Source organism: Artemia sp. Qi Xiang Cuo, chromosome 16 (genome assembly GCF_049724085.1).
Source record: "Artemia sp. Qi Xiang Cuo chromosome 16, ASM4972408v1, whole genome shotgun sequence".
Lineage (NCBI taxonomy): Eukaryota > Metazoa > Arthropoda > Branchiopoda > Anostraca > Artemiidae > Artemia > Artemia sp. Qi Xiang Cuo.
In genome coordinates, this window is record NC_142809.1 from 11,525,970 (window position 1) to 11,538,501 (window position 12,532).

General features: G+C 34.0%; 1 protein-coding gene across 1 annotated transcript in view; it reads left to right on the plus strand.

The window, feature by feature from the left end:
* Positions 1-6,671, plus strand: part of Naa35 (N-alpha-acetyltransferase 35) — an 85,614-nt gene extending 78,943 nt beyond the window's left edge. Inside the window, exons 11-12 of the mRNA XM_089102178.1 lie at positions 1,508-1,777; positions 6,435-6,671. Coding sequence (XP_088958304.1) covers positions 1,508-1,777; positions 6,435-6,575 — 411 coding nt within the window. The 3' untranslated portion in view covers positions 6,576-6,671. The remainder of the gene's footprint in view (positions 1-1,507; positions 1,778-6,434) is intronic.
* The last annotated feature ends 5,861 nt before the right edge of the window (positions 6,672-12,532 follow it).

Consider the following 12,532-nt stretch of genomic DNA (forward strand, 5'->3'; position numbering starts at 1 on the left):
TATATGAGGGGGTTTGTTCCTCCTCAACACCTCGCTCTTTACGCTAAAGTATGTTAGTACGTATAAAAACACCTTTTTATTGTTCTAATAAAACGAACATAGTGTTTCAGGAGTCGTTCTTAAAGAATTGGGACATAATTAAAACTTTAGTGTCAAGAGCAAGGTGTTGAGGAGGAGTGATGCCCCTCATATACAGAGTTTAATCTAAAAACAGCCGAATTTACTTAATACGAGTTAATTTAGTTAGCTTTTGAACCAGGGAATATTTGTAGATAAAGTCTTGTTTTTGGTATTTTCTCATGCTTACTGAAATTGGTGAGTTTGACTCAATAAAAATGAATGCTCTCAATAAATGATCTGTAGAATACTTAGGATAGAGTTTGAAGATTGTCAAATCTGAATCAATATGCTGTTGGAAGAACCAAACATACTTCGTTTTTTAGCGTCCATTTTAAACAAATGTTAAAATAAAGTAAGAGTCCTAGCTTCATTATCTCAAACGAGTTGATCCAAATGCCTGGAATGTCTAGTCCTGCACCCCAGAACAAGTTCTGGGGTGCGACAAAAACATCGGCACTTGTATAAAATGTATCTCGTTAATTTCTGGGCAAGGGGTGGGAAAGTGTTTTTAGTGAAAACAAAAAAAGTGGTATTTACACAATCTAGGGGGAGGTTTTTTCCATTTCCTTTTTAAGGAGTATAAAAAAGAAAGGTATTTTCAAGATTTAAGGGTGTCAATTGCTCACCTCCACCCCTAAATTGGCACTATTGCTATCTGAAAAAGTTGTATTTGGATAGATACTTCTTGAGGGTATCGTGAACATTTTGTAGGAAATCCACTGTTTTTATTTTTGATATGCAAATTTTGAGTAGTGATCTGTGGTTGGAAACTGGAAAAGAAGTATTTGTTATCTATAACGCATCCACTGTTTTTATTGTTGTTTTTATAACATTTGCTGACATTTATAATGTTTTATAACATTTTATAAAAGCTCCATGCAATGAAATGGCTATAAATAACGACATTAAAGTTTATAAGGACGTTAGCCAATAACCTGATACTCCATCAGTCTCTGTTAAAAGACAAAGGTTCGGCGTTATGTTTTTCATAATGACAAAAGACAAGCAAAGACAAGGCAAAAGTTAAAGGTCCAATAACAAAAAAGCGTAATTTCACAAAGACGCTAGTTCTAATTTCGGGTCATTTAAAATTTTTAAGGGGTTGATTGGTGAAAATGAAGCACTGATTAGAAAACCAGTGAAAGTGAGAATCGCAACAGGTAAAGAAAAAGGCATGGGACACGCGATAGTAAGAATGACGTAGAATTGTAAACGAAATTCTGAACAGTTATCTGTGGTTGGAAACTGGAAAAGAAGTATTTGTTATCTATAAAGCATCCACTGTTTGTATTGTTTTTATTTTCAATATGTACTTTTAGTATACTTTCCAATTTTCACTATACTTTTTTATTTTCTTTTATTTTTTCATTATACTCCTTTTTTTCAGTCTGTGATGTGTTTCTTAACGGATGGAAAGATTAGTCTGCCGTTAAGTCACTTTGATCGTGAAAAGGTCCGATATGAGCACAGGTTTGGTCCGTTTGCTTGTATTTCAACTCCGCCTCCAGTTCCATATGCTCAGTTCTATGAAGTTGCTTATAGGAGTATGGCAGATATACCCGGTCAATCTCATTCACCCATTCTGGCACTCTCAGCCTGTAAACATTTCAGTCAAGCGAAAACTGTTTTAGAAGCTGTTCAGAATCCAGACGATGAGGTAGGATTCAACAATTCACTTGAATGTGTTTTTTTTTTTTTTTTATGTGTTTTTTTTTTTATTATTATTATTTTTATATACTATAAATCTATATAGAATATGAACTAGAAATGAGTCTTTAAATGTCTTTAAATACCTAATCTGTTTCAACGAGGAATAAAATTATTCTAGCGATTAGCTAGAAATATGCATTTGATAAATAGCTTTTAATATCACTAGGAATAAATCTATAAACATGTTTTAAATTCTTAGCCTTTTTATTCCAACAAGAAATAATATTATTTTAACGAGGAATAAAATATTTCTAACGATTAACTGAAAATATGTACTAGATTAATATCGCTAACAATAAATCTATAAATGTCTTTAAATACCTAATCTTTCTTCTAATCAGAAATAAAATTATTTTAACAATTAACTAGAAATATGTACTAGATAAATATCTTTTAACATCACTGGAAAATGATCCGGAATATCTTTTAAATGCTTAACCTCTTGATTCTAACGACAAATAAAGCTATCGATAACGATTCCTTACAAAAAATAACTCACACAATTATACTTATCTCATTCAATTTCTTGCTTTATTCGAAAACTTGATTTGTTACAATTTGTTTAATTACAGCCCCCCTCCTGGCTCAATTATAAGCAAAAAAAGCCGAATCAAAGTGAAAATTTGGATAAAAGTGCCCCCCCCCCCCAGCTAGAGCGCCCAGGGCAAATTTTGAATACTAAAGATTTGACTGAATTATGTACTAGATAAATAGCATGTAATATTACTATAAATAAATCTATGAATGTCTTTTAGATACCTAAGCTCTTAACTCAAATTAACAAAAATTATTCTAACGATCCATTACAAAAATAGCTTTTTAAATGTAATTGTGAAAATAGTTTAATGAAATAACTTGATAACGAGTTTAATACATAAATGTGGAAACAAGCACATGTTTTAGTTGGGAAATCTATTTGGACTTGGGGGGGGGAGTAATCTAAAAAAAATTATGTCTAGAAATATATTTTTAAGTCTTGACAAACCCAAGTTGTTTTCAATTCTTCGTGTAACTTTTGACAAATTTCTTATTTTGTTCGTTACTGGCTTATAATCAAGTTATAGAAAAGTAACTGGTATGGTTACTGATATTCAATATTATATTATATTGTTTCACGGCTAATTCATATAGGCTAATTAGCTATATGCTAATTCAGAATTCGCTTTTTGTCATTTTACGTCTTCTGTTCTGACTTATTAAGAAAAGCTGATATTTGATAGAGTTTTCAAATTCATCACAGTAGAAAAATAGAAGTTTTATGGTGAGAAAGTGGTAAAAGCATAGATTTAGTAAGTTGCTCAAGCATAGCACACTTGAACTTAGTTAGACTTAATTAAACTTAGATAGTGGAAATGTTAAACCGATTGACTAATAGGCTGAACTATTGACATTCTGATCATGATTTAAAACTAATTCACAAAATTCATTGTTTAAAGACCAATTCAAAAGTCGTTTTTTCTCCAGAACATGTTTTTTTAATCCAGGTTTTATACCTATTATAGTATTATATTGACATAGTATTATTACACAATCTTATTAGGTACGCTATTTTGATTATGCATTTGTCCACTGTCTTGGCATATTAATGAACTATTTAATAATTTTGTTTTAATTAATCTTATAAGCTTATTTTGCGTACTAAGCATACAGACTTAATCAAAATTCGTCCTCTGTCCTGACTTATTTAGAAAAACTGATATTTAATAGATTGTTCAAATTTACCGCAGTATAAAAGCAGAAGTGTCGTGGTGAGAAAGTGGTAAAAGCATAGATTGCTCATTGTTGCTTTATTAGGTTGCTCATTGCTCAAACTTAGCACAGGGAGACAGTGGAAATGTTTGAGCCGATCGACTGTCTGAGCGAAACCTGACCGTAAAAATTTAGCTGAACCTCATCGTTATTCTTTGCTCTAGTTCTGTGAATAAATATATAATATTAATATAATAATTTAGTTATTATATTTAATAATCGATATAATCTTTTTACACAACAAATATAATAAGGTCTATAAGTAAATATAGACATTTCTTGGTCTTTTGTTTTGCTCTTTCGAAAACCTGTAAATATGGGCGTAGGCAGCATTAGGCAGCATATTGTCTAGGGGGGGGGGGCAGTCGATAGCGTGATGGAGTTTTATCAACTGCTTTTTCCAAACCATCTGCTTTTTCAGTCATATCTAATGCAAATTTGAAGGTCTAGGGGGGGGGCATCTGCCCCCCCCTCCCTACGCCCATGCCTGTAAAGTGAAGGAAAGTAAGCTAACCACCTCTTGCACTTAATTAGAATTAAATTAAGGCCAATCTAGTAGGCTCGATAACAATCTAACCCAAACTTTCTATCGATAAATCTGTACTAAAATGTTGCACATTAATTTTCATATTAATTAATGTATTTTACACTTTCGACCAAGTCCCTCTGCCCCCAAGATTAGTCGGAAAGACTGATTAGTCGGCTCTCTATTTATTCGACAACCGAATTATAAGAATCGCTTGGAGTATTTGACTCGAAACTGGAAACTCGGTTCTCTGGGATATTTACACATTAGAATTCGTTCTATATCTTTTATGTTATTTTCTTGCATATTTTAGCTGTTAAGTCTAGTTTTTTTCTGTTGATTAAAGCTCTCGGACATGTAGCTGAAATAATCGGGTTTTTGTTAGCATAAATATTTATCAAATAAATAACAAGTAGAAAATTCTTATTAATTGTGTATTTTGTAAAAATTATTTGAATTAATTTTAATATTGAAAATTGCAATTTTAATCTTTATTTAAGTGATATAATTAGTAAAAATATATTATAACTATTAAATAAATAATGGTTTAAACAAATTTAGCTTCGTATCATTTTAACTATATGAGATCCTTAGATATTATCTCAACTTCTATCTGAGGAATTCTATTGAAGTTAAAAAAAAAAAAAACTTTGAATTCCATTTCAGATAGTTATTTCTTCTCAGAATTAAATTTCTGTTTAGGGTTTTGAAATGATTTCATTTTTACTTGCTACATCCTTTTTTGCTTCTAATATAGAGGGGGGGGCAAAAATCAGTATTTCACAGGACTTTAGGGTTCCAATTGCCCCCCCCCCTCAACTGTTGCTACCGCTATCTGATAAGGTTGTATTTGAATATATACTCCTTGAGGGTTATGTGAACATTTACTAGGAGAACCTCGCGTTTACCGTTTGGAGGATTTGTTCAGTTGAAGTTGTAATGAACCTCGTATTAGGGTAAAAGCAATCTCGACGTCGAAGTCAATCGAAGTAACAATGTTTTCATTTTCAGTTATTACATACTTTTTCGTCCTTATATTAAAGGGTGAGATGCAAGCGAGAATCAGTATTTCATAGGGGTTAATATTATCATTTGGAAGATTTGTTTGATCGAAGTAATAATGAACCCCATATTGGGGCTATAGTACTTTCGATGTCCTTTTAGTCGAAGTCAGTCGAAGAAACGAGTAAGTTTAAGCGAACTAAAAAAAAAAAAATTAAAGAAAAGCAAGATTTCAAAAATATATTTTATAACATCCAAGAAATAACCAAATTTTTATCCTCCTAGACTTGATTAATTGGCTGAATATACTGGACGATCAATCTTCACCAATCGATCTAAAATAAAATATGTCTTGACAATGTATATGTCACACTTTACTATTTTTCCCTTGTTGTACGGTAGATTATGCATCCTTTTAGTTGAAGTTATAATAAGTAAAATCAGTTTTTATAACCAGTAAAATATGTTTATATTTTTATTTTTACAATGAGGAAAGCGAAAAGGTGAATTTATGTTTCATAAAGCCCGAATGAGACTTTAGCCTTTTTTAGAGCTTAGGAGTTGGCAACGTTGCACTTATTTTTGTGATTACTGTTCTTTTTCTATTTTTTTTTTTTATGTTCATTGATTTAGGTCTAACGTCTTATAAAACTTTATTTCTGCTCTTTTTCAGATAAATAGATAACATAAATGTACCATTCTCAAAAACACGCATATTTTATCCTTTCTCGGTTAATTGATTAACGGAATGTAGACAAATAAACTTCATCAATCGATTCACAAAGAAGACCTGACTCAAGAGGATGTATATATTTCAATCAATCATTTTTTCACTCCATTTATCGAAGCTATAACGAGTAAGATCAGTTGGACTGAAAAATAGAGAAAAAGATAAGATTTCATAAATACACCATTTTTAAAAAACTCATATTTTATCCTTTCTCGGTTAATTGATTAACGGAATGTAGACAAATAAACTTCACCAATCGATTCAGAATGAAGATCTGACTCAGAAATTGCATTTATTTCAATCCTTACTGCCCGGTAAATTACTCTTTAATCTCTTTAATCGAAGCTATAACGAGGTAGATCAGTTGATTAAAAATAGAGAAAAGGGATATATAAAAATACGATATACTCAAGAAACACGCATACTTGTCCTTTCTCACTTAGGAAATCGACGAGATGCAGACAAATGAACTTAACCGATCGGTTCAAAGTGAAAATCTGACTCAGAAGATGTACACAACTCAATATAACATTCCTTTTATATTGGCTATTTATCTTTTTGATTTAATAATTTTCTTATTCTGTTTCTTTTTTTTAGGTGGCTTCATTACTACGAGTATGTAAAGTCAATTATGTTGTCATGAAACTTGTGTCTGGTGGCCATAAACAAAGCTGTAAATTTCCCCCTGAGTTTGACTTTTCTGTTCATCCTCATTTTCCAACAATCAAACTAGTCTGATTTAAATTCTTATAAATTCTGCTTGTATTATATGGTCAGTCTTTCCTAGAATCGAATGAGTTTTTTTTCTGTTTTTTTTTTTTTTTAATAAATTATTTTGTCGCATTTCATACAGAGTTCTTATAGGACAGCGAAAAGAATATATTAGAACTGTTGTTTTATAGTTCGTATATTCAGTTTATACCTTGCCATCTCTCTCTCTCTCTCTCTCTCTCTCTCTCTCTCTCTCTCTCTCTCCCTCTCTCTCTCTCTCACCCTCTCTCACTCTCTCCCTCACTCTCTCTCTCACTCCCCCTCTCTCTCCCTCTGTCTCTTCCTCCCTCCCTCTCACTCTCTTTCTCTCCCCCTCTCTCTTTCTCTCTCCCTCCCCTCCCTCTCTCTCACTCTCTCTATTTCTCTCCCTCTCTCTCTCTCTCTCTCTCTCTCTCTCTCTCCCTCTCTCTCTCTCTCCCCCTCTCTCACTCTCTCCCTCCCTCCCTCTCATTCCCTCCCTCCCTCTCTCTCACTCCCCTCTCTCCCTCTGTCTCTCTTCCTCCCTCCATCTCACTCTCTTTCTCTCCCTCCCCCTCTTTCTTTCTCTCTCCCTCCCTCTCACTTTCTCCCTCTCTCTCTCCCTCCCCTCCCTCTCTCTCACTTTCTCTATTTCTCTCCCTCTCTCTCTTTCTCCCTCCCTCTCTCTTTCTCTCTCACTCTCTCTCCCTCTCTCTCACTCACTCTCTCTTGATTTTCTCTCTCCTCTCTCCTTTCCTTTCTTTATTGACATATATTAAAAACTTGTTAAAACCATGTCGTAACCTTTATGTTCGGAAAGAATTGGTGTCACTAACACTCCTAATGCAATGAATTTAAAGAGAAAAATTCCAATATTTCGAGTGCCAGTTTGGCAGCCTTTATTACAAAGTGTTAAGAATTTAAATATCTTAAAGTAAATATATACGATCGTATAACCTTTGCTGTTGCAAAATCGGGGTCTTAAGTCCATCACAACATAGAAAAACTAAAAATGAATAGAGCATTGATACTTGAAAGAAAGAAAATATACTGACGTAAGAATATTAATATTCACAAATAACAAAATTTAAAACCAAAAAACAGTATAGAATTTATTGCAGAAGAAGTGGATTCTGAGGATGAAATAATATTTATTTTGAAAATGGCTTTTCACAATCAAATTTTGCAAAACTTGTATTTCTCCCAAAAAAAAATAACAATGCAATAGAAAACACAAACTTATAAATTTCAGTAATTTTTTTAGCCACTAAGGCAGTTTATTCTTCGCTTTTCAAAGGATTAAATTTAATTGATAAAATAATTGCATAGAAAAAGTGTTTTTATATTGCGCTTTGTTTTTTTCTTCTTATTCTTTTTGTAAGGACATTAGTATGATGGAACGATAGTGTAGCATTTGTAATTATTTATATGATTGTCATCCCGCCGACTCAAATTGAGATTTCGTGTAACTACTTATTAAGTTTAAAACCAAAGAAGTGAATTTTGTAAAACATCGGGTCCAAGCCTTGTAGGACGAAGAAGAAGAGCGAACAGACGAATATTTCGTCTGTATCAAAATAAGCCACATTCAGCATTGAAAAGTGAAATAATTACCGTTAATTTCGTTTAAGTGGCAACCCTGATTAGAAACATGTTAAAACTATATCGTAACCCAATATGGGTTACGATAAATACCTGCAATTTAAAAAAAGAAAAAAATATAATTTCAAAACAGAATAAAAACAAAAAATCAAACAGTTCGTGGTAACGAACTGTAAGTAAGGAGTAACCCGGCTCAATAGTAACCGAAACTCTAAAACCAGAATTTTGATACCAATAGATAGATCGAAAGATTCAGATTTTTATGCCGGTTTTAAATATATAAGTTTCATAAAGTTTAGTCTTGCTGATTAAAAGTTACGTGCCTGAGAAAATTTGCCTTATTTTCGAAAAAAGGGGGAAACAACCCCTAAAAGTCATAGAACTTTGATGAAAATGACACCATCAGATTCAACGTATCAGGGAACCCTACTACAGAAGTTTCAAGCTCCTATCTGCAAAAATGTGGAATTTTGTATTTTTTGCCATAAGAAAGATAGGATGCGTGCTAATTTGTTTGTTTTTTTGTTCGTTTTTTTCCAGGGGTGATTGTATCGAACCTATGGTCCTAGAGTATCGCGGGAGGGATCGTTCAAACGGAAGTTAAAAGTTTTAGTGCCCTTTTTAAGTGACCAAAAAAATGAAGGGCAACTAGGCCCCCTCCCACGCTCATTTTTTCCCAAAGTGATCCGATCAAAAATTAGAAATAGCAATTTTGTTCAGCATGGTCGCAAAATACAATAACCATGTCTTTGAGAATGACTTAATCCCCCACAGTCAACGGGGGAAGGTCTAGAAGTTATGAACTTTGTCCAATGTTTACATATAGCATTCGTTACTGGGATGTATACAGAAGTTTTCAGGGGGGATTTTTTTCGGTCGTTGGGGGGGGGGCGGTCGGGTTTGTTCTGGTCTCACGTGGGAAGATCTTTCCATGGAGGAAGTTTTCATGGGGGAGGGACATTGCTATGAAGGGGATGCCGGATTTCCCAGCATTATTTAAAAGAAAGATAAGAAATTAAATAATAAAAATAAAACATTTTTTTCAACTGAAAGTAAGGAGCGACATTAAAACAAAGCGAACAGAAATTATTCCGTATATGAAACGGGCTACCCCCTTCTCAGCCCCTCGCTCTTTACGCTAAAGTTTGGCTCTGAGTCACAACTTTGTTTGTAAAACAATAAAAAACTAGCATAAAGAGCAAGGGGTTGAGGAAGGGGCAGTCCCTTTCATATACGGAACAATTTCTGTTCGTTTTAAGTTTTAACGTCGCTCCATACTTTCAGTTAAAAAAAACTTGTTTTTTATTTAATTTCTGAACGTTTTTGAGTTAATGCAGCTTTTATTTTGGCTCACCGTACATGAATAATTAAAACGAAATTTGCATATTATCAAACCAAAGAGCGAACCTTTCCCAGTAGAAGCCGAATTTTAAGAGATGGTGTTGGATAATAATATACACATCAAAGGAATATTTTTCTTTTTTTCTCTAGGTTATTTATATTGAATACATTAAGTAAGTTACATGTAGATTAGGCTCCGGTCTTAAATCAAAAATAATTCCCTGATAGACATTTTAATTCTCTAAAAAGAAGGCAGCTCAAATTGCCAAAATTTCAAGGAGGAAAAGGAGATCTCACCTCCGAGATTTTTTCTATGCTAAAGACTTTTTGAAAGATGAAATTAAGTTAACACATTTGATGGATGAATCAAATTTCCTTGGATGCATAGTTTAAATAAGGAAACTTCTGTTCTTTAAGGTAGGTCCAGAACATAGGATTTTTACAAGATCCTCGAGCAGAATCTTTAAGGGTTTCGAGAGAGCTGGTCAGACACAAGATCTTACCTTAAATCCTCTTCAGCTAGGAATGATTTGTATAGTGTCTATGAAACCTTGGAAGGTATCTCAGAGCTGAACGGTAGCCGTGAGTCTTCCACTATGGCTGAAGAGACAGATCTTCAGGTTTCAGTCATACCGCCTTTGTAAGTTGTTTCTTGGTCGACCTCTTTTGCACTTCCACAACTGACTTAAAAATTCACCCTGCTTTGATCGAGCAAAATATTGAAAAATATCGCCTATTTTGCTGCTACAAATGGACCATAGCACAATGGACCATGACACTTCTGGCTCAAATAGGCCATCAAAAATTTGTTGCAAATCCACTGACCTATAAGTGTAAATGAAGGAAGGCGAATTGAATTATTTCTCTGCAGTAACTACGAAAGAGATGACCGAGGAAGGGGATATTGAATCTCAAGCAACAAAAGTTTTTCGTATTCTAGAGTACCTTCCAGGTAGAAATTTTAATTGAATATGTATATGCTTAAAATTTAATTCTAATTAACTGCGAATCAGGAACCATTTTTACCTAATGCCTGAATACACATCATAACGGTTATTAAAATATGATTAATAAATAAGATATGGGTGTTAATGCCGTAATACTTATTGATTCTCATAGATTTGGTCATTTGCCTCCATTTTTACCCATTTGATAATGATTGTGCAGAAATTAATTCACTACTGGGATGCCAAATGGACACTTTTAGTGGCTTTTGGACACTTTTTCACTTTTTGGGACACCGGGACACTATTGGGTCTAAAAAGGCAGCTTTTTGAAAAGAAGGACACTGGACATTTTTCCAAATAAAAAACCAAATGTCTTTATTTCTTTCTTTTTTTGATAAATACGACTGCTTTTAGTTTTTACTTTACTTTTAAGCTTTGGTAACGTCTTGGGGATTTTTCTTAGATGTTTTTGCGCCCTGCGCGAACATCATTTGTCAATCGAATAGGAATAGGACCTAAAGTCTTAACCAATGTGGTATACTAGAACTATTGAATCTATCTTTTTCTTCTATCTTACGGTTGACGTTTGTTATCAAGTCAGTCAACTTTAAGGACCAACCTACTGCTGGTGGCAAAGTCACCAAGGCTGGAAAGAAGAAGTGAATGGCTATTCCCTTCTGGCGTGTTCCGCGTAAATCCCTGTGGCGTGTAGCCGTGTGCATATGGCTATTATTACACTGCTGTCATAGAAAGAAAGGATTTTCTACACAGAAAAGCTGTGTTGCGGCTCAATTTTATTTATAGCCGCTAGCGAATGTTTCTGTTTTATATTCTATACCTTCAGCTGTGATTTTTTGTCAAACGCTCGTCGCCAGTTTCTATCGTGTATAACTCAAGCGAATTATTTCAATCAGTCTTGTCTTCTCACTCTTTTAGTTCTCGAAAACGTCATTTTTGCTCAGGGCTACTTATAAATGTTCAGATAACGGCAAGATAGAGGAGTTGTTAAGCGATTTTAACCACTGAACCAATCAGTTGGCTCAGTGGTTAAGGTGATCGACGTATTCTGTTTAACTTTAATACCATGCATGTGAAATTAGACATTTCGTTGCTAAAGCCGTTCGGACCTTGTCGCACCCAAAAAACCTTAATAGCTACCCAAGTTCAACGACTCGCATCTTTTTCGCATAACTTATGAAAATGCCGAAGTGAAAATGAATCTATGATTGGTTCTTTACTTTTCGACTAAGATAGGTAGCGGTATCAATAATCGATATGAAATTTCGCTCTGTTGACATTCTCATGACGATTTTTTTCTGCTATCTCTTCAAATTGAACTAGCACTAAACATAATTTATAGGTAGCGTTAATGTCAAAACTGAAAATACCTGCAGAACTCATGCAGGTAACCACAGTTTATATAATTATCCAGTATGATCTTTCCCTAACTCACCCATTATAAAAACCCGGACCAAGGTGCGAGTGCTCCAGAGAACGTTTTTGCAGATAGAAACATAGGCGGCATCAGATCTTTTCACGGGTAGACAAGTCAGACAGTGATCTAATCGGAAACAAGTGGAAACCCGCTATTACGAATAATGCACTTTGTTGGAAACAATCGGAAACAGACTAACCCGCTAATGCAGAAAGAAGTGGGAGGAGCTTTTTGTTCGCACCGAGAACGAAGACCAGAAATGATCTGCGATAAGCTTACTGGATAATTATATGAACTGTGTAGCTAACAGACCGCTAGGTAGCAGAACTAAGAAGGACGAATGTCACAGGTTTTTTGGCACTATTTTCACAGGTTTTGAACATTCACAGTGGCAACCCTGTATTTTGGCTAATTTTCTAGAGGGACATTAAAAGTTTCCTTTTTTGGCTGATTTGGACACTTTTGTCCCTAAAAGTTTTGGCAACCCTATCACTAGTGACGCTAGTTAACCGTTTTCACAATAATTTAATATGAAGCTAATTTAAAATCGTTCCAGCAATTAATTCGCCCTGCCGTGGAAGGAAAAATTAAATTTTTATTAAATATTATCATATTTTTGGTCGAAGCTGGAATGTACTCAT